Raw genomic sequence first — 23,359 nt, 5'->3', positions numbered from 1 at the left:
GTTTGCTCCTCTCTATCTCCTGCATCTCATTCTGTCAAGAACAGAAGAGACGACATCAAACCGTGAAGATAAACGAGGGCTTCTTGATTAAATATGTGATTGTGCAACAGATGATCGATCACACAGACACATCAGGACTGTTTCGTCATCTTATTGTCTCAAACTTTATCATTTCTGGTGTCATATGTCGGGCAGGCAGACAAATGATACAGCCAACATTGATTTTTGTCATAATGTGTCAATAGTTACACAAGAGCTAACCTAAATAAAACACAGTATTTGACTTAACATCAGCAAAGTTTGTAACTGACAAATGAAGAACATCAAGGAATGTTCAGGAAATACATCAAGCAAAAAATACCTTTGGTTTCTTTACTTGACATTTTTCAAACCGAATAAAATTGACATCAGTTGCAGTCTGAGTGACGGGTGTCCAGGATGTCTCACTGTCTGTCTCTGGGAATGTCTTCCAGTCTGTGTCCTTTCACCCTGTTTGTTTTTCTAGTGTGTCTGTGTGTGTGTGTGAGTGACAGATGTGTTTAAGTGCAGACAGTCAGTCGGCCTGCAGGCCTCTTCATGCTTCTGTGTCTCTCTCTCGTCCCGCTCTGCCCGTCCGTCTCTCGTCTCTGTCTAAACACTCAACGCTCTTCAGTCATGATGATTTCCCTGGAAGTCGTTTCACATTGTGTTCCAGGGTTTTAAAAACGACACCGTTTGGCCAAATGAGGGCGCTATAAATAAAACTAAAGTGCAACACCTCATTCAGGTGGGAACACTGGCCTCACATTCCTCTTGTCACTGCTTCTGTATACGATGGCAGGAGTATTGTTTTACTCTTTCACATCTATCTTCACATCGCTGAATGAAAGCGACATAATTCTTTTTTATTTATTTTATTTTGAATTTAATTTTTTCAATTTTTTTCTTTATTGTTATCCTCACATAATACATTACACAGCTGGTATTGATTTCTTGATTCACAATTATAGTCAAGAAGAAAGGAAAACATCAGTGTATCAAAACATAGCTGTTACTGTATTGTAATTGTGTAATGTTATAAGAAACAACATTTCATATGAATAACCTGCATATTTTTAAGAAAAAACAACAGCAAAAAAAAGCAAAACTAACTTAAGATAGACAAAAGGTGGAATATAAGGAAAAAAAAACAATGATGAAACAAAACGGGATGTGTGGGCTTGTAGGGTTGGGCACGTCCGGTTCCGGAATCGTTAAGAAGCCATTTGAATTTCAATCCTTTTTTTCGGTTCCTAAATGTCCGCACTAGTTTGTTTGTTTTACTCCGCTTGCACTAGTTTGAAGTAATTTGACCCGCCCCGCACCACCGCATGTATTTTCACAACCATCCCCGCCGCTATTAAACGTCAGACAGCGGCTTTTTACTTTGAAAGGGCAGACAGAGGCGCTGTGTTGCCGGTAGCTTGTCAGTGTGGAGCTCGTGAGGAGTGGGAGAGTCACAGTGCAGCGAGTACAGCCGCCGCGGCCGCCGCCTCTCCCTCTCCCCGGTCTGCTCTCTGCTCTCAGTGAAACCAACCCTGCTCTGCTGATGCGCCCAGCCGCCGTCTCATCCAGTTCCCTCACACCTCCGCCGGCTTTCCCGTCAACATCAGCGCGCCCCTGATAACACACTCTGGACTTCATCATCAGTTTTTTTTAATGACCCGCCCCACCGGGCCCCGCCCCGCAAATAAAGTAAACATTTCTTGACCCGCACCACGCGTCACTAGTGTACAGACCTCCTCAGCCTGAGAAGGCAGACATGATTATCTTCTTAAACAAAAACTGTTTTTGATTTGTCATCATGACTGCTACAGTGTTTGTTTTATTTTGTTGCATATACATTCACCTGTTCTGCAGCTCTTTGTATGTTAGACTGCTTGCCAAATTTCAGTTTTATAGTTACAGTTAGGGACCCTCCCTTTTAATTGAATACCATAGTTGGCAAAATCTATTTTTGAAGGCCTTTTGGAGGTCTTAGAAGCTGTGTAAGATGTATGTTTGAAGTCCAAGCATGCATGCAGCCTGTGTGAAGAGTTTGTCAAATAAAAAAATATCCTGTGAAATAAGTTGTGACCTGTTGACCTGCACCTCAAAGAATCGGAATCGAGAATTGTTTAGAACCGGAATCGAAATAGAGAATCGGAATCAGAATTGGAATCGTTAAAATCCAAACGATGCCCAACCCTATGGGCTTGTAACAGCGGCTGCATTCAGTTGTAGAGAGACCAAACAACAACATTATCTGAGTTTTGATATGTATGTATAAGACTTATAAGACCAGGCAATCCTTCAAACCAACAGAGAAATGACAAAGAAAGTAAATGGGCGGAGACAAGTGATTTAGTTTCTAGGATGTGACTGACATTTGTACATAGGAGAGCCATTTTGACCATGACTTTGTGAATTTATCCATTTGTAGGCGAAGTGAGAAAGTAATCTTTTCCATTATATATATATATTTCATTGACAATATCAGTCCATTCCTCTATTGTGGGGGAGTCAGGGTGCAGCCAGTGTCGTGTGATGGTTTTCTTGCCAGCAGAAATCAGAGCGCCAAATAGGTATTTGTTGAGATGCCCTGTGAGAAAGTTAATTTCTCCCAGAATAAAAGTTTTGAAATGATATGGTATTTTCATATGAAACATGTTTTCTAATATTTTGTGCATCTCTGACCAGAAATTTACAATTTTTGGACATTCCCAAAATATATGCCAGTGGTTTGCATCCTGGCTCCCACACATCCTCCAGCACTGTGGATCCTCTTCTGCAAAGTGAGCTTTCTGTTTAGGGGTTACAAAGAATGTGATCAAACATTTCCATGCAAATTCTCTCCATGTATGCGAGTTGGTGCATTTCCACTGAAACTCACAACAACTGTACCATTCCTCCATGGGAATTTCGAAATTACCTTCCTTCTCCCAGGAGTAGGTTTTTTTTTAATCATGAAGCCCTTATTTGAATTTAATTTTTATTCATTTTCTTTTCATAACAGCATAACATAAAATGACAACGAGAGGATTTGGGTATTAGGTAAAGCAGAAGGGTCGACATAAGAACATCATATAAAAACATAAAGATCCTGTTTGGAAATGGGGGAAAAACATTTTCTATTAAAGGGACTGACCTTATCTTTGCCAACAGTTGACACATAGGTTGGCTATTATGACCAGTTTTCTTATAAGTAGTTTTTTTATTTGGAAGTGGGACACTTAAAAAGTGGACTTTAAAAAGTCCACTGGTGTGTCTGTAGCTCACCCAGACACACACTGTTTTCATGCCAGGCAAGTGGGGCATTGTTTTAAATAATATTAATAATATACTTTGTATTATAGTCGGAGCCCTTATTCTTTTTCACCTAATCCCCAAGACCTCAAAGAACAGTTGTATAGTATCTAAAAAGACGTTTATTATAATCGTCTATGCGTTTCCAACAAATATGTGAAAATCATTTTCCGTTTTTAATTTTCCTTTCTTTTTCTGATCTTATAGCTTTTTCTACATTCATATGACACCACTACAGAATGGATATTCTGAAAGCATTAATACACAAAGAGTCCAGGCGAGAGAAATCCAGAAGAACATGCCATAGACTCTGAAGGGTTAAAGCCTGACACCCATCAGACTTATTGGTGTTTTGTTGTCGAGGTCAAAGGAAAATAAATAGTTAAACTCCACTTTGATTTTAAAGGAGGTTGGATTGACTCTAATGATCTCATTTTCTTTGTCTTTCACCTAAATTTAAAATTTCTAGTCTTCTATTAAATATTCTATTTGGGATTTATATTTAAATTCCTGCAGGATGTGACAGATTTGACTTCACATTATTCATGTGGTTTTTAATTTGACTGCTCACCTGTCTCTGTGTCTCACACTGTGACCTCTGTGTCTCAGATGGCCAGTATCCGGGCGGGGAAGACGTTTCCTCCCTGTGAGTCTGACAACCCAGAGGACCAGGTCAAACCCATGCTGGACTGGGCCAATGACGGCTTCCTGCCAAAAGGAGAGGAGGGACTCAAACCCACACACAGCGCCAGTGAGGAAAAAGCAGCAGTGACCAGACTGTTTCCCCTCATTTAGCCAAGGAATAAGAAACTGATCTGTGTGTGTGTGTGTCCTCTGCAGACAGTAACCCTCTGGACCACCAGGTCCTCGATGTCTCGCTGCCAGAGTACTTTCCCAGCGCAAAGCGGCCCCGAGTCAGTCTGTGTAAGAACAAGGCTGCCCCCGAGGAGTCCTACTGCAGAGGTAGAGGTCAAAGTCAACTCAATTATCAACATCTTACAAAATCTTGGATGTAGGCTATACATGTTGGAAATATGGACTTTGTAAATCTGGATTTTTTTTAAGGTTATAGTTTTGAATTTATTCTTACTAATCCTAATCCTGTGAAATTCCCAACTGGAAAATTCTATAGGCCTATTTTGTGTGTTTTTGATATAGATGATTTTAGATTTTTGTTATATTTGTGTTATATTCAAGGAGCTATGTGTAAGATAGTAGCCAAAACTGTTGCTCCAGTCAAATTCAAAATACTATACACTACTCAAATTCTTCTTCTTTTGTTTCTGCTTTTAAGGCGTTTTTGAGAGTCACAGTGAGATCTTTTAATGTTAGTAACATCAGACATAATCCACAATTCAGCTCAGTGGGAACTGGCAACCTGGGTGATTGGGAGAGAGCAGTGGGTGGAGCAACTAAACAGGCCAAAACACAAAATCAATGCAAATATTCTGGCTGTGCTATTATTGTCAGTTGGATATTTTCAAATTAACATGATTCCTTAGTCTCTGGTGATGTAATAGGTGATTTTATGATTACCTTCCATACATTTCTTACATATAGCTCCTTTAAAGGGATATTTCATCATTTTGGCAAATTCGCCTATTGCCCTAATCCCTATAGTTTTAGGAGTAGGTTCATTACTTTTAATTGTCGGTGCAACTGTTTTTCAATTGGTCGGGGAGTACACGAGCTGCACGGTATTTCTAGGTTTCCCTCATCAAACTAAATACACAATCCAACAACTCCAAAACGTTCTCGTGCACAAGTTGTGACCTGCACATTCACATTGGGGGGAGGGGGGGACTAGGACCGCCAGAAAACATCTCCTCTCCCTATAGGTTCAGTAGTGCATTTCATCACTCACACACTGGCAAAGGAAATGAATGCATAAGACTGACACTTACTGCTTTGTTACTAGTTGTAACAAAGTTGGACATGTGGTTAATTTCTAAACTCCTATAGGTATTGAAAACGATGTTAACAGCTGCATTCATTCTCCTCTGCAGGCTTCTGTAGTGGCCATATTGTCAGAGTTAAACTGTGTAGAGAGACCAGGAACAAGGCTTTAGGAGGAACATGTGAGATGTGAGGCATATTATTCATCTCCCATTTAACAGTTAATCTAGACTTTGAATAAAATCTGTGAAAACAAACCCTTAAAGGCAGATACAGTCATAATATGCACACATACACACACAGAGGGATCGATCAAGGCATAAAACGCATCTCTCTTAACCCATAAGAACCCAGACCCATTTATCCTTGAATGAAAATTAAGGCCTAGTCCACACGAACACGGGTATTTTTGAAACCGAACTTTTCTGGACCCCGGTTAAAAAAAAATTTGCGTCCACACCACCGGTGTGATAAAAAATAACTCCGTCCACATGAAACCGCAAATCCGTCTTCATGTGCATTCCAAAGCAGTAGGTGGTGATATCACTCCTAACAGGAAAGCAGCTATAACCTGTACAGAGAGAGTGGAGGCTCAAACAGCTCAAACTGACCGGCACCGCGAGTCCGCGCTACTAACACACCCCGCCCGTAATGACAGATACGAAAATACACAAATACACACATCGTAACGACAATCCATCGATCCACTGATTGATTCTGAAAGGCTTCATTTAAAACAAATGTACAGGACGGAAGGAAGCAACACAGTGGGGAAGTGACCGCAATTTACAATTTGATAAAAGCCTATTTTAGCCATATCAGCATGGTGGGGTCCGCCCGCTATTCCGACATGTCTCTATTTAGACATCCCGCTATTAGACGACATCCCTCTATCTAGACATGCCGGTAGTCTGACACTTTTTGATACCGCTATTCCGATTTTTTTTTTTTTTTTTTTTTTTTTACAGCTGCGATACCCAGGCGCGTCTCTCTCTCTCTTTTCTTTTCAGCATGCCTGTCACCGGTTTGATGAGGGAGTGATGTTCTTAATTTCAACAACTCAACTATCAAGTCGCAAACAAAACTAACACACATGATAAACAAACAGAACTATGCTGCAGTTTGTTTGTCAAGTTAACCTGTCACCTTCAGCACCACGGACAGCGGAGAGCTGCGTCTGTGAGCGTCTGGGCTCTGGGCTCAGGGCCTGGGGCCTCATTTATCAAAACTGTAAGTAAGCAGTGTAAAACTGCTGCTACTAAATGTTTTGCTTAGGCCTACGGAGAAAAGACACCCAAAATATTTACACCTTTTTCAGATCTATCAAACTGTGCATGCACAACTCTCCGCAATTTCTCTTTGATAAATCAAACTGGTTACAAGAATGGTGTGCAGTTGTGCACGTGAACACACCTCTGCCCCCGGAATGCGTAGACACAATGGTCAGCACGTGCATATTAATTAGCCATGTGCCAAGTTATTCTCTCTTCAGCTGACTTCAGTGACAGAATAATAACAGTCTCAGTAGCTGCAGATCAGGGGTGCTGCTGCCGGTGTGTTTTTAAACTTGGAGGGTTTGTTTTTTCTTCTCTCTTATAGGCCTATGTATTTGTGTATGAGAAACAGTGTCTCAGATGAAGAAAAAAAATCAGGACAGGTCTGACTATAATGTAGCCTAATCAATCAATGTCGGAAAAGCGGAATGTTTGAAAAATAGTAAAGTGCCCCTACTCCGACAATGAAAAAAAGAATCTCGGAATAGTGGGACGCTTGAAAAATAAAATTAGAAGTCAATGTCGAAATAGCGGCATGTCGGAATAGCAGCATGTAACCACATATGGTGACCACGCGGTTTTGTATTAGTGTCCGCATGTTTAGTGATTATTGATATTCACAGGAGCGTCTGAGTGGTCAGCGCATGGTCAGCGTCGAGAACTTGACGTGCTAGCAACAGTAACTAGGGAGGGCAGGGATTTCTGAAAAATGTCCGGTTTTCCTGTCCACACGTGAAGCTGAAACCGGAGTTTTCGAAAAAGTTCACCCTGGACTCCGGTTACAAAAAACTCCGGTTTCAGGAGCCCAGTTCTGCGGTTACGTGTGGACGAAAGGCCAAACCGTGTAGAGAAACACACGGTTTCAAAAATACCCGGGTTCGTATGGACGGGGCCTAAGTGGGGTGAAACACAGACCAAGTGGAATGCATGGAACACATTTTTGATGTTTTTTTTTAAATAGCGCCACCTATTGTCAGAGATCTGGAATGTTGCATATATGTCACATCGGGCTTTTTTTGGTAACTCGTCACTTGAAAATAAATGGGCTTGACATTTTCTTTTGCTCTGTAACACAAATTTGACCTTTTATTTGCATTTCCATAACATATATCAAAATTACAAATTTGCTGGTTACTATTAACACCTTTTTAAGACAAGTTTCACAACAAAAAAGGGTAAACACTATAGAAATGTGAATATTGCCTCATATTGAAGGCTTTAACCAGTTACTGAAGCCTTAAAAGCTGTGCAACCACAATTTTCTTTGCAACTACAAATACCTTGGCATCTGTATGGACAGTTGTCTTAATTTTAAGCACCATATCACCACCCTCATTGCTAAACTAAGAACAATACTTGGCTTTCTATACAGAAATAAGCACTGTTTCCCTACTCACCACAGGAAAAAAATTGGAGACACATTTTTTTCTCTGTTTTAGACTATGGATATGCCATCTATGGAAGAGCTGCTTGTTCCACTTTGATTCCACTGGATGCTGTTTACCACTCAGCCTTACATTTCATTTCCAATGATTCATATAATACTCATCACGGCACTCTTTATCAAAATGTCGGCTGGTCATTTCTGACAGTACGGGGAAAACAGCATTGGTTTTTATCCATTTTTAAAGCCCTGTCACAGTTATTGTCTCTTTATTTATCATCTCTATTAAAGGACAATTCCAGGCGAATTCAACTCAGGGGTGTATTTTCATATCATTTTAGGTCTAAAAGAATGAATCTGAAGATTTTCAGTTTAATCGCTCCTGTTTTGCGGTAGCTGCGTCTGTCCGTGCATCGCCACGGCAGCAATGAATGGGAGTGGATGTAAGTTCCGCTGTTTAGGCTGTTTCCAGCCCTCAAAGCCGCATTTTTTTCCACAGACAGCATCAGATGGCTACTCAAACATGCACCGAGAAGTTTATTTACTTCAAGTCTCCCGGAGTCTCGCGCGAGCCCGAAGTTGCAGTGCTGGTGTATTCAGGCGCAGTAGGAGCTACCGCTTGTGTCATAAACACAGGAATATCAACTCTTTACTTGCTTGAAGTGTACATTTTTTTCCACATACAGCGTCAGATGGCTACTCAAAGATGCGCCGAGAAGTTTTTTTTACTTGAAGCAAGTAAAGAGTTGATATTCCTGTGTTTATGACACAAACGGTAGCTTTTCCCACTGCTCCTGAACACACCGAGCACGGCAACTGGGTCTCGCGCGAGACTCCGGGAGACTTTGAATTAGATCGACTTTTACAAACATGTCGGCTTGCTTGAAGTAAATAAACTTCTCGGTGCATGTTTGAGTAGCCATCTGATGCTGTCTGTGGAAAAAAAATGCGGCTTTGAGGGCTGGAAACAGCCTAAACAGCGGAACTTACATCCACTCCCATTCATTGCTGCCGTGGCGATGCGCGGACATACGCAACTACCGCAAAACAGGAGCAATTAAACTGAAAATCTTCAGATTCATTCTTTTAGACCTAAAATGATATGAAAATACACCCCTGAGTTGAATTCGCCTGGAATTGTCCTTTAACTATGAAATCACAAAACATTGGTACCCACTCACAGAACTGATTGTTGGGTCATATTCCATTCTTCAGAACTGAGCTGGGTAAAACGTCCTTCTCTCACAATGCACCACATGGGACCCTCTCTCCCATCAGTACAGCAGTCCAGAACCCTTGTCTCAAACCTGGTTCATGACTGTTTGACTGTGTTAACTTTTCTTATTTGTTTCCTAATATTTTCTTATGTAAACTCTCATTCTTCTTTGCTGTATTTGTTGTTCTGTATACAACATCTATTGCACGTCTGATGATCGTCAGTGCATCCTGAACACTGTATCCTATTTTGTTACAAAAAATACAGCAAAAAAGCATAATTACATTAATATGGGACCAGCATGGGATACTAAAATCTTGTTCATTTACTGAGAAGAGTGTCTCTGCTAAATCTGTGGTTCAATTTCCGGACTGATATATCATTTTATTAAATATTGATTGAATTTGACATTATTTTTATGTCAACATTTTTAAATTATGTTTTAAATTGAACAACATAGAGTATATTAATTCAAAATACCTGAATCACCTAATTTAATTGAGTAGTTCTTTGCCATTTTTCTGATTGTGACATAGGCGTCACATGGTATTTTTCCTGACTTTTTTAAGGCTAAGGCCCGATGTGACGTATATGTCACAGCAATATTTTCTTAAGTTGTTTTATATGAGTTTCTTCAAAAAATGAGGTCAGAACAGGTTAAATACAACAAGGGACATGTTATAAAAGGATTTGCATTGTGAAATGGGTGGTGGCTTATTTTATTGACAGAAAGCAAGCTTTTTAAAAGTAGCTGCCTCTGTGAAATGTGCCAACTCTGCTGGCCACCATCTTGGAAATGTTGTCATGGATAGAGAGATTCACAGAGAGTCATGTGACTGCACCAGGATGTTGAGTAGATGTCACTAAGGGACTTCATGAATTAAAAGTTCAACATCAATATTTGTAAGGGACTTTCCAGGACACTTGAAGGCGGTGTGACACCCGTGTCACAGTGGGTCCTTATGGGTTAAAAACTAAAAATACGGGGGTCTGATCCTCTCCCGATCAGCGCTCCGAGTTTTTTTTTTTTTTTTGACATTAGTGTATGTGCAATATTCACACACCTAACTCTCTGCATCAAATACACACCACAAAATTAAATGTGAGCAACAGACCAGTTTAGAGGATGATTCCCATCAGCCATCCTATAATGATTGAGCAGTGATTTTATTTAATTTTAATCCATCAACTATAAGCATTGTCACGGTCAGTAATTCTCTGTAGCACTTTCCACACTTTGCTGTAGAGACTGTGTTTAGCGCTCCGAGTTTGCTCGTTGGCTCCGTTGGTGCGCGTCTCCACTGCAGGAACCCCCCCCCCCCCCCCGGGCCGTTTACAGGAACCTTTACGGGGCAGAACGGAGTCCCTGCCTGGGGGTAGGTACTCGGATCGGCCCTGAAGAAGTGGGGCTTGAGATTTACTCTGTGCTGATTGGTCAGACTCAGAGCGATAGCTCTGGTCAGACTCAAAGCGGGATCATGTGGCTAAGAGGAAGCCCCAAAATAATACCCCTTTCCCACTGGCCAAAAAACCTGTTTAAACCCGCTAACAATCGGCTTTTGGTGGCAGTGAGAAAGGCGCACCGAGCCACGACTCGGCAAGCGACGCGGGTTAAAATCGCCTTTAATCGGCTCGGCTCCGAACGGCTTGCAGTGGGAACGCCAGACCCGCGTCAACCCGCTAATTTACGTGATGACACTGAACGTTACGTGGCGCTACGTCATCGCGCCGGTCGCGTCTCATATCACGTACCAAAACAAAGCTCTGCTCTCATCCGAGACTGGGATCAAAAGATCAGAGAACACTGACCAAAAACGATAGAAAAAAAGAAAAGAAAAGAAGCGACAGTCTGTTTAACTGACGTGTTGTGCCGCGGACGTCCGTCATCCGGCCGCAGCAGACTCTCTGTCCTCCGCGGTCCTGGTGCTCCAGGTCAGCCAGCCAGAGAGTCTGCCTCGGCGGACGGACACTCCGCGGCGGGCGGCTGTGGCAATGCTGTGTGTGTCTCTTGCACCGCGGATGAGAGCGGGGCGACTGGTTTATGCTCTGTCTGATCCCTCAGCGGGGGGTCAGACTCGGCTCATTTTGGTCAATGGGAAAGGGGCCAAATGCCGATTGTTAGCGGGTCGACCCGCGTTTAAAAAACCCGCGTCGACCCGCTAATTTTAGTGGGAAAACGGCTTAAGATGCATTTTTATAACCCAACGTTACTAAAAACGGAAAAACAGCCAGAAAAAAGAGAGAACTCAGTAAAAGACGAGAGTAGCAGTAGGCTAGTAGAGTGGAAAATAGGTGATCGCGGGATTACGTGACGATCGAGACGGCAAGAAAGCTCTATGACAGAAAAAAACAACAACAATAAAAAAAAAAGCTGCACAGCGACCACGCAATGATCGAAACTGTTGCACGTCGCCATAAGAGCCCAGCTAATAATTGTATTATCTATCACTCACATATACAGAAAAACATATGAAAACAGCGCCCAGGTTGAAAAAAAACCGAAGTTTCCCTAATTAAAAAAAACTATAATTATTATTGGTAAGTTATTTCTCTATGAATGCAGTGAAGTTTATCCGGTCAAAGGCAGAGTGCAGCAGCTCTTCACAGAATGCAAATGGATGATGCTGCGTTCACTACAACTGGGAATCACGGGTCAAACCCGTCCTGTACTGGTTCAGGACGCGCTATTTAATCCTCAAATACGCTACGAGGCAACGTGACGGGTGGCAACCCTGACTGCCACAGGACACTATCATGGCAGACTACAGCTACCAGGGGGAGAGTAATATGCCATCACTTCAATCACAGCCTCCATTCAGAGAAAACGCACACACAAGTGACTCGCAAAGCTGTCGCAAGCCTGCACGGACATTTTTCTCATAGCGTGTGTGACATGTCGCACTGTACAGGCCTGATGCAAGTAGGCGCACCCCCCGCCCCCCTACTTCCAAGTCTATGTGTGTGAAATGTAAAGCTTACTAACATTTCTTTTCTCCCACAGAACAAATGGTGAATGAAGTTTCGAAGAATAAATGTAGTATTGAAGGTAAAAACTTAGTTTCTTGCCATCTGTTTCTAGAACTAATGCAAATTAGGAGTTGTTTTCTTCATCTCTCTCTCCGTGTGTCGGCAGAGTTCTGTCTCTCCTGTGGAAAGAGAGCAGCAACCTTCCACCCGCTGTTTGAAGGAGGCCTGTGCCAAACATGCAAGGTAGACTTTGTTTTTCTCTTTTCACCATCATTAAAGGGACATTGTGTAACTTCTCCTGTTATCTATTCACGAAAATCGATTATTTCGTTCAAAAGTATGTTTTCATTAATCAGTAATCCCCCCCATCAACAAACTGAAGTGTTCCTTTCAGCTCTGAATTTGTCGTTCATATCATTCATATCTACATGGAGCGGGTAAGCTCGGTGCTGGCTGCCATGTCGTTTCACCATGTTTTTACGTTCAGTGGCAGTTGACGGTAGGAAACCATGGAAACTCAGCAGAGACACCGGAGCTGTCGGCTCAGGTCGAGGTGGCGTCTGTGAAAAGTCACCGCGGTAACGCAGTGAGGAGGAATGGAGCGCTACACTGATGCTGCATTCACCTGCAGTCGGGCAGACGGCCGTCGGTAACAAACCAGATGTCATTTTAGTCACAGAAGTCGAGAGAAAGCCGGTAAACCGTGGGTCAGGTAAACAATACGACATCGCCATGACAACATATTGTCACGTGTATTGTTTTGCCTCGTGCTGACGGACCACTGTTTACATAGAGGCTTGTTTATGCCATTACGTGCAGCGGCTGTCGTCCGTCTGCCCAATTTCACGTGAATGCAGCATGAAAAATATGATTGAGTTGCTTGCAATATGCCGCACCGCTAGATGAGAGTATTTCCTACACAATGTACCTTTTTAATTGTCACTTACTGATGATGCACAGAAAAAGAAAAATGACCCTGTCTCGACTGTTGCTGCGTGAGGTTGGATTGAATGACCCTGATGGACTGTGTGTGTGTGTGTGTGTGTGTGTGTGTGTGTGTGTGTGTGTGTGTGTGTGTGTGCGCAGGATGTGTACCTGGAGATGTCCTACATGTATGATGATGATGGATACCAGTCTTACTGCACTGTTTGCTGTGGAGGTCGGGAGGTTCTGCTCTGCGGCAACGCCAACTGCTGCAGGTCAGAAGTAAAACATGAAATACACACAACGTAGTACATGATACATTCCCACACACAGCTTAACTCAACATGCAGTATCCTTTTATTTTTTTCATAAGTATATATAATAATGTGCAAATTGCAGCAGCAATGATAGTATGATCATTAAAACAAGACAGATTATATAAAGAGTCTGTATAAAGAAGTGCTATCTATATTAATATTATGAAATATTCAATATTGCCCATTCATAAACTTAATGTATTCCATTCATGTTTGTTTGTGCATAAGTTTATCAACGCTAAACAAAATCTTCCTGACACTTTTCAACATTTTTTTTACTTTTTCATCTGACCTTCATTCATATTCAACTAGGCATAGTGGCAATCTTCATTTACCCTTCTGTCGAACATCTGGGCATCAATCTAATATTACATTTAGAGGTCCAAAACTCTGGAATGGTTTAGATGTGGTTCTGAGGTCAACAACATCTTACACATCCTTTAGAAAGTTACTGAAAAAACACCTTATGTCATAACCTTCAGTGTTATTTTTCTGTTAATGTTAATTATGCATCCTTCTTCCTTTCTTTTGTTGTTTGTGTTTCATAGTCTTTCTATGTTGCACTGTATATTAAATTGTTTATTTTTAATTTTATTTGCTGTATTTCTCATTGTTTATCTTGAGTTTCATGTAATTCTTCGATGATAGGAGTGGAACTTTGTACAAGCCTTTAAGGCTTTGTTCCCTCCTTGCACTGTTTTAACTTGTGCTAAATGAATAAATCAAATCAAATCAAATCTATCTGAATAACAACAGCAACAATTAAGACCGAAACAACAACAACAACAACAACTATCTGTGTGTCCTCCTCCAGGTGTTTCTGCGTGGACTGTCTGGACATCCTGGTCGACCCCGGAGCGTCCAACAACGCTCGTTACCTGGACCCGTGGAGATGCTACATGTGCCAGCCGCTACTGCAGTACGGGGTCCTGAAGCGGCGGCACGACTGGAGCCTGAAGCTGCAGGAGTTCTTTGCTAACGACAACGGACAGGAGTTTGTAAGTCGCATTATCTCAACAATACATTTGCAGAGATAGGCCTACTAAATTAAATGAACTACTGTAAGTAAGAAATAAGAAAAAACATTTGTGTCATACAAATGATTTTTTCTGATCTGTGCTGTTTATTGTGGAAATATTAGAGGGGTTCACTTCCTCACCTCTGCAAAATAAATCCAGATGAGTCGGGTCAGGATAATAAAGCCATAACACATCAACAACATCATGCAATGCAATCCAACCGCCTTGCAAAAATACCAACTATTTTAAGTTTAATCTTTGTTAAGAAAATCCATCAAAAAGGGTGAATCTGGAAAATTCTGTGCTGTGGTGAGAGGTAACTGACCAAAAAAAAGAAAAATAAGGGAGCTGAAGGAGCTCTCTATTCTGACAGGTTGCCACCAAACCGCATCATAGCTAATTACCCTAAAGTTAACCAGGGCTCAACTTCTCGCCTGTTGACGCTTTGGTCGCTCAGTGTCGCCGGGCTGACTTTGGCGTTTTGACGCTTTGCAAGCTTTTGGTGTGAACGCACAGTAACTAATCTGTATTTTTAACAAATGAAGTTCATGTTTCTTAGGGTGAATGAAGCTGGAGGATTTTAAATCCTGTCTCTGACTAGAAAGACCTGAAATCTTGAAAGTTCTTTTAAAGTTACAAAGAACATTCATTTTGTGTTGATTTTGGCGACCCCTGTGGACAAAAGCGGTATTGTTTTGCCAGAATGAAGAGCTCAAGCGCATATTGTCGTAAAGACGCTTATCTGGCTCACGTTCTTTGGTCTGAGTGGCGTAAATCGTTTCATCCGGTGGACCAACCCGACTGCTACCTCCCGAAGGTATAAGGAGTATACTATTAAGAAACAGCTTATCTTCCCACCGATGGCCTCCTCTGCTGTTGCAGGTCAAACAGAGACATCAGCAGAAACCACAGACTTTTGCATATCCGTTAAAAAAGGTCTTTGTAGTTGCTTTAACCTAAAATGTGATTCTACCTGGATACAGTAAGATCAAATTATCTAAGAATGTTATCTCACTGTCTTCTAGGAGAAACCAAAGATGTACCCAGCAGTCCCGGCAGAGCAGAGGCGACCAATCAGGGTTCTCTCCCTGTTTGACGGCATTGCAACTGGTGCGTGTGTGTGTGTGTGTGTGTGTGTGTGTGTGTGTGTGCGTGTGTGTGTGTGTGCGTGTGTGTGTGTGTGTGCGTGTGTGTGTGTGTGTGTGTGTGGTTCCATTCGTCTAAACATGTGGCAGACCATCATGCAAAGCTGTTTCTGTATCCAGGCTACCTGGTTCTGAGGGATCTGGGCTTTAAGGTGGACCAGTACGTGGCGTCGGAGGTGTGCGAGGACTCCATCTCTGTGGGCGTGGTCAGACATGAAGGAAAGATCCAGTATGTCCATGATGTCAGGAACATCACCAAGAAAAACGTGAGGATGAGAATCTTGAAAGGCGATCATCGACTTTAATGAAATCTTTGCATCACTGAGAACAAAAAATAGAAGGGAAAAAAAGTAGAGATTCATTTCATAATGTCCATTTAGCTTTTGTTGAAGACAAATTCTATAGAGAAAAAAAGGTAATTACTAAAAGTTTAACTTTGCCCCCCCCCCCCCCGTTCAGTAGGCTTTCATTTAATTTTTCCTGCATCTGGAATGGCAAAGTTTAGATTTCCATTTCCCAGAGGCTTCTACTGTCAGGGTGTGCACACAGGTGTTTTACAAACAGCTAATGACCCATGTGGGAAAAACATAATGTTGATTAAAGTCCCCCTCCCGCGACCCTTTTTGGTTATTTTAAAACGTTCTCTGTGGTCTTTAAATTGTGATTATGAAGTTTTTAGCCAAAATCACAAAACCTGTGCCATTTCCCAGGGCTCTCCTTCTGCACAGCACCAGCAGCTCATTAGCAATGCGCCTCTGGAGGGTGGGCGGAGACTGCGCTGCCCCGCCCAGCCACCTCCTCGCACCCCATCCCCCGCCCCCCGCTCGCTGACAGCTGGACATTGTACAATTAGCGATTCATCGCGTGTAGCATAAAACTGCACACTGGGATTCGATCCCAGACTGGAACATAGTCCTTCCTCACGGTGCAAGCTGCTCTACCAGGTGAGCTATACCGGTTGAGCCAGATGCAGAGCGGGGCGGGAGCTTGTAGCACTAGTGCCCTCCCCTGGGGTTGTGACACGTCAAGTCTCCCTGAAACTGCCAGTTTGCGTCTACCATTGGTTCACAGCAATTTGAAGGCAGAAAAACTCAGAAATGCAATTTTGCACTTCCTTTTCTGCTGATATGTCCTCTAACACAAGAAAAATGCCACAGGAACATGTGAAAAGCACGAAAAACACAATTTTCATGGGAGGGGGTCTTTAAAGCCTTGTCTGATCATGGCTGTCCCATGTAAGTCCACGCTCTGATGAAAGCCTGACGGTGTATTCAGACCTGTGGCTCGTCTGCTTTGTTCAGGTTCAGTTCTTGCATTCTTCTTTTGGCTCATTTGTGTTCACACGAAAACAGTCCCAAGCGGTCCAAAGATGTAAACAAATGACATGCACGAACCAACTGTTCTCTCATTGGTCAGAAATCTCACCTGGAAGGAGGAGGAGGTTAACCGGTAAAAACAGAAAACGTGGAATAGCGGGCTCAGGAGTCATTTGTGTATATTTTTGGCCTGGACCCGGCACGCTCCGGACGTTGAGAACCGTTGAACATCAGGAGCGTGTTGTGTCAGTTGCTGAGTTGATACATCCGAGCGCGATCTGCCCAGATGAACCGATCTCTGGGGTGAAACACTCCAAATGAACCAGGTGTGAATACACATTTAGGGCTGGTACTCACATAAGGACTTTCTAAATCTCAACAGATTTTTTATCCGTGAGAGAACCCCCAGATGAAGGTAAAAAAATCTTTGAACAGTTTTGATCGTATTGTGTGTGGTGTGCTTCCCCCACCCATAAGAAACTTTTGATCGAAACAGTCACGATTGTTGGGGGTCATTACGATCGTCTGCCCCGACCGTTTTCCGAGCCGATCGTCGGGAGACTTTGACTCTTAATACACCACATACCACAGGATAATCTCATAAAATAATCTTAAAGGATAATTACCGTTTTTTACAATCTGGACCTTATTTCTAGCATAAAATACGATCATTTACTCACCCAGATAACTCTGATGTCATTACAAGTCGTTTCGACAAAATTAGGTCCAGCCGAGGGTCGCGTATATCCATATAATGTGAGTCTACAGGGCAGCGGAATGCAGCCTCTAAATAACACATTATCCGCCGCCAAACTTGTTCATTTCACCAATATTTTGTTATGATATGCTAGTGCTATTCCCCTCTGAGTTAGCTGGTTAGCTGTTCATCACATCAGGGGTCCGTAGGTTGACCTACTAACCTCTGACCTGGATGATGTCATCTCCGAGCGCGGCGCGGCGTGGCTTGTTGCTACCGCTAATGCTACGGTTCGTTTCTGTGTGTTTCTGACTTGTCAGAACAAAATGAGCAGCTGGATGAAGTTCAGCTTCCACAGGCTCCCTCTCCACAACCTGGACTTACTAACTCTGGCTAGTTGCGCTAAAAATGGACCCGAATGCCGAAGCAGACTGATTATTATCAGAATGATCATTCAGGCCAGAGGTCAGTAGGTCAACCTACAGACCCCAGATGTTGATAACAGGTCAGCCCGGACTCAGAGGGGAGTAGCACTAGCCTATCATAACTAAATATTGGTGAATGAACAAGTGTGTGTGTTATTTGTGTGTTATTTAGAGGCTGCATTGCGCTGCCCCGTGTTCTCGCATTATATAGATATACGCGGCTCTCGTCTGGATCTAATTTCGTCGGAACGACTTGTAATGACACCAAAGTTATCTGGGTGAGTAAATGATCGTATTTTATGCTAGAAATAAGGTCCAGATTGTAAAAAACGGTAATTATCCTTTAAGAGCCATAAAATCATCGGGCGATTTTTGTCCTTGATTGGAAGGGGGGAAATTGGAGCAAAATCAGGCAGATTATCTTTGTGTGTGTGTGTGGCAGGCTTTAGAGACTGAAAGCTTGGCACAAGTGAAATTGACCAAATGTGCGCGGATATCTTACATCTGACACTCTTGATTCTCCAGCACCTCCTCCTACATAATATATAACAGGACTAAAAACAGGAGAAATTAGTAGTTTAGGTCCCGGTTAGCATGAATGTAGGAGAGGACAGAGAACAGAGCTGACCTCATCATCCTGCAGGATGAGGACTATCTGCGACTTCCTCTGTGCAGCATCTCCCTTGGTTGTCTGCCAACTTCACCAAACCTCAAGTAGTTTTTGTGTTTATGAGTCAATGCCACGCTAGAGCTAAGCTAATCACTTCCTTCCCATCTCCACATTTAACTTGGTTTACATCCAACTCTCACAGAGTGTTTGTCCCAAAATGTTGAACAAAAATGAACAGATGACGGCATGGAAGGATGGGACCGATTCAAACCTCTTATTGTAGCCCTTTCACACGCACATACACACACACACACACTCTTGTTGACTCTGGCTGGCAGCTGCAGTGGTGTGGTTTAGGGCAGAGGACAAAGAGCAGCTTCAACCTCTGTAAATCCCCCCTGTGTGTGTTTGTGTGTGTGTGTGTGTGTGTGTGTGTGTGTGTGTGTGTGTGGGGCCCCTGCGCTCTATTATCTCTCCTGTAAGACATTAATAAGAGCATTCCACCCCCACCTCCTGTTCTTTCTCTCTCTCCATTTCCTATTTCTTTCCTTCTCTTTATCTCTCTCTTCATTGTGTTGAGTGGAGGAGGAGGAGGGATTTGTATGTGAAAGGAGCAGATGTAAAATTAGCAGTCGTGTGCCTGTCGCTGGTGATCAATTAGTCAATAAACAAAAATGTATTTTGGTTATTGAGAAATCCTGTCATATAAAGTGTCAATAGTGATTAATGACTATTGGTCAGTTAGCAGGAAATTAGAATTTCATGTCTCCTGTCTCCCTCAGATTCTGGAGTGGGGTCCATTTGATCTGGTGATAGGAGGAAGTCCCTGTAACGACCTCTCCATAGTCAATCCAGCAAGGAAAGGCCTGTATGGTAGGTACCCGCTGAAGAGAAGTATGTTATAGACTGCTGATTATTGTTTATTGATTACCATTGTTATTCTTGTTCTTAACTGGGCCACTTTTGCCAATTCTGTGTGCCAGTGGTTTAAGTGGCTACTCTTTTTTTTTTTAGGAATGTACTGGTTATTTATTTTCTCTGACCCGACCTGTCCGTCGTCTGCTGCTTGTTGTCAGTGTATGCACGGTGCACTGCTTAAAGGGATAGTTCAACATTTTGGCAAATTGGCCCATTGCCATAATCCAGTTTTAGGAGTAGGTTCGGAATCGTTACCTTTAATTATCGGTGCAAGCTATTTTTAGATTGGCGGAGCAGACCCGCAAGCTGCTCAGAGCTACGCTACGGAGGCTAATGGGATTTCTTGGTTTCCCTCATCAAACTCATCAAATACACAATCCAACAACTCCAAAACGCTCTGGTGGACAAGTTGTGACCTGCACATTCACCACGCTATGAGATAATAACAGAACGTTACGATACATTGTTGTTTCAAGGTAAATTCCTGCAAAACCGCTGATGCGCGTTCCTGTCAGGGGCAGTTTTTCAGCAAGCAATCTCTGCATTTGCCTCTAAAACAACTCTGTCTCGTAACGTTCCGTATCTCATAGTGTGGTGAATGTGCAGGTCACAACTTGTCCACCAGAGCGTTTTGGAGTTGAAAACGATCCCATTAGCCTCCATAGTGTAGCTCTGAGCAGCTTGCGGCTCTGCTCTGCCTTTCAAAAATAGCTTGCACCGACAATTAAAGGTAAAAAACCTAAGCTGAATTGCCCCCTTGAAGTCTAATAAAGTTGGTTGAGTAATCTGTAGAACTAGAAAATTTCCTCTCAGGAAATTTTGAATGGGCCGCGGGGCTACTGCCGATTTTGCCATCTCTGTCAACATGGGAATTAAACCCACGATCTTAAGCGCAAGACAGAGCTGATCAGACAGACACATGATCATCTTTCTATAAGCACTGATATGGAGGAGCTGTAATCACATTAGGTTAAGTGTGTGTGTGTGTGTGTGTGTGTGTGTGTGTGTGTGTGTGTGTGTGTGTGTGTGTGTGTGTGTGTTGTGTGTGTGTGTGTGTGTGTGTGTGTGTGTGTGTGTGTGTGTGTGTGTGTGTGTGTGTGTGTGTGTGTGTGTGTGTGTGTGTGTGTGTGTGTGTGTGTGTGTGTGTGTGTGTGTGTGTAATCACATGAAGCTGGTTCTAGAGTCTGTGTGTGTGTGACTATGAGCTGCATCCTGTGTCAGTCTGATTTAGCTGTGTCTGTGTTTATAAACATTTAAACGAGCGCCAGGTGGATTGTTTTAGATGTTAACGAGCCCCTGCAGGCTGAGGCAGACAGAAACGTGGAGAAAAAGAGCCATTTTCTGCCTCTGCACCGGTCTCACATTTAGGCTTAGGGTGAGAAAACGGTAACTCCTATCAGAACAAAACACAGATCACATTGCTCTAAGGACTTAATGAAAATTTTGGTACGATTTGGTGTTTCTACAGTAAATATTTTGGCGACGCTGGCAGTTTTAAAACATCAGGCCGTTCGGCTTCTCTCAGAAAATATTTGTATTGGACTCAATGAGGAGCAGAGACAGACATGGCCGCACTTAGAGGCTCAGAGTTTAAATTCTGTAAGTCTCACTGATATTTTGAGCAGATTAAGAGATCAAGGATGAGCTCGTCTACAACCGTGGCCGAAATTATGTGTCTAGAGTGTAAATTGTGGCCGTTTGGAGTTTGGATAGAGAAAAAATCTGGAGTTTTTCTGGCATCTCTCCCACTCTAACCGATGATGTCACCCACTCTGACACGAACATTCCGTCCAATACACACCCATTATAATCTCATAATTTCTCCAAAAATGATCATGGTCATTGATCAGGGATTGATCAAAAACTATATGACCTATCAAAACGTGGAGTAATACGACAATACACAAGACTTGTGTCTACTGTTTAAAGTTTAAATGGAGTCTCTAGGTGAAAGTATGCCTGAGCAGTAGACGTTTGTTAAACTCCAATGATTGGTCTTTTTCGCTCTTTTTTTTCCGCCCGTCCCATTGACTTACATGCAAAAATTTTGCGCAGTTTTTCGCGACTTACGTCGCGAAAAATTCGTAAACTGTTGAGAAAAGTAATAGCACACCGATCCCGATCAAGCCGCACGTTTTGATATATAATATGTCCTGCAAACTAGATGCGAATCGAAAAAGCGTCCGGAAGATGAAAAATAACTAGAAAAAGCATTTCCAAGAATGGAAATGGTGTGACTGCTGAAAGCAGCTGAACGCTGTTGCAGAATTAGCAAATAGTGCAAGCAGTGATCACCATACAAATGTTTGACCAAGGTCGGAATCGAACCCACAACCTCATGGTCAGTAGACTTGCACTCTGCCTCTAGGCCACAGTGCACACACAGTTGCAGAGACTGTTGTCTGTTAATGATCTGCACTCTGTCTCACTCTGAAGTTAACGAGCCCAAAGCTGCACCTGTTGGAAACACTGTCAACATCAAGAAAGCTTGAGAGTCAAGCTTGAATGACTTAGAATGAAAATTTCTGTGAATTTCAGGCTGAGAGCAGCAGTTTCAACATGAAGCAAGTTATCAGAAGTCAACAGAGGACGACTGGGAAAATAATTCACTATAATTGTTGTTGAGGCAAGATTTGAACCAGCAACCTTCAGGTCTTCAGACCAGCAAGCTAACCACTAGGCTACAGACAGAGACAGTATGTGAGGGGCAAAGAAAACCTTTGATAAGAGGATCACTGGCTTCTGCTTAAAAAAAGAAGTAAGGAAAGTGCAGAAATTAGCCACAACAAGTAAGTAGAGGACTCTTTTGTGAAAATAGTGCAAGCAGTGATGACCATACAAATGGTTGACCAAGGTAGGAATCGAACCCACAATCTCATGGTCAGAAGACTTTGACTTTGCCTCTAGGCCACAGTGTACACACTGTTGCAAAGACTGTTGTCTGTTGATGAGCTGCACTCTGTCTCACTCTGAAGTTAACGAGCCCAAAGCTGCACCTGTTGGAAACACACTGTGTCAACACCAAGAAAGCTTGAGAGTCAAGCTTGAATGACTTAGAATGAAAATTTCTGTGAATTTCAGGCTGAGAGCAGCAGTTTCAACATGAAGCAAGTTATCAGAAGTCAACAGAGGACGACTGGGAAAATAATTCACTATAATTGTTATTGAGGCAAGATTTGAACCAGTAACCTTCAGGTCTCCAGCTCAGCAAGCTAACCACTAGGCTACATTCAGAGACAGTATGTGAGGGACAAAGAAAACCTTTAATAAGAGGATCACTGGCTCCTGCTTAAAAAAAAAAGGTAAGGAAAGTGCAGAAATTAGCCACACCAAGTAAGCCTTACAATGAAAATTTCTGTGAATTTCAGGCTGAGAGCAGCAGTTTCAACATGAAGCAAGTTATCAGAAGTCAACAGAGGACGACTGGGAAAATAATTCACTATAATTGTTGTTGAGGCAAGATTTGGACCAGTAATCGAACCCACAACCTCATGATCACTAAACCTTTACTCTGCCGCTTCGCCACAGAGAGCACAGACATAAGCATGTTGCCATTGTAATGTGATGATGTGCTGCAAACGGTGGCAGTAGCAATTAATGCGTCTCTTAACGAACACCTGTAACCAATTGAGGGTGGGGGAGGGGAGCAGAATTCAACATCACATAACAAGATTGCTCAGCCTGGATTCGAACAAGTGACCTTGGGGTTGGCAAGCGGCCACCTTACCAACTGGACTACAGACTGAGTTGTGGAGAAGAGAGGTTGAGACTTTGATGAATGTGAGATTTTTCAATGATGCTTAAAATAAAGAGAAATGAGTATAAATTAGCCACACCAAGTAAGAAGAGGACTTTTTTGTGACCTGTGACTATTTTTTGGTGAATTAAAATGAATTAAAAAGCACTTAACAGCAAGTTACAAAGTTGAGCTCCTTGTCCTGCTGCTGT

At 42.6% G+C, this 23,359-nt stretch overlaps 1 protein-coding gene across 1 annotated transcript in view; it reads left to right on the top strand.

Annotated features, from left to right (window-relative positions):
• The window catches only part of dnmt3bb.1 (DNA (cytosine-5-)-methyltransferase 3 beta, duplicate b.1), a 92,748-nt gene that overhangs the window by 58,131 nt on the left and 11,258 nt on the right, over positions 1 to 23,359 (top strand). Inside the window, exons 9-17 of the mRNA XM_085783079.1 lie at positions 3,913 to 4,054; positions 4,144 to 4,266; positions 12,075 to 12,119; positions 12,207 to 12,283; positions 13,127 to 13,239; positions 14,096 to 14,279; positions 15,326 to 15,410; positions 15,566 to 15,711; positions 19,276 to 19,387. Of these exons, the coding sequence (XP_085639205.1) occupies positions 3,913 to 4,054; positions 4,144 to 4,266; positions 12,075 to 12,119; positions 12,207 to 12,283; positions 13,127 to 13,239; positions 14,096 to 14,279; positions 15,326 to 15,410; positions 15,566 to 15,711; positions 19,276 to 19,387 (1,027 nt within the window). The remainder of the gene's footprint in view (positions 1 to 3,912; positions 4,055 to 4,143; positions 4,267 to 12,074; positions 12,120 to 12,206; positions 12,284 to 13,126; positions 13,240 to 14,095; positions 14,280 to 15,325; positions 15,411 to 15,565; positions 15,712 to 19,275; positions 19,388 to 23,359) is intronic.

Source organism: Trachurus japonicus, chromosome 7 (genome assembly GCF_045865225.1).
Source record: "Trachurus japonicus isolate A0001 chromosome 7, Traja_1.0".
Lineage (NCBI taxonomy): Eukaryota > Metazoa > Chordata > Actinopteri > Carangiformes > Carangidae > Trachurus > Trachurus japonicus.
The sequence above is the reverse complement of the archived record's forward strand: the minus strand, read 5'-3'. Positions and strand labels throughout refer to the sequence as shown.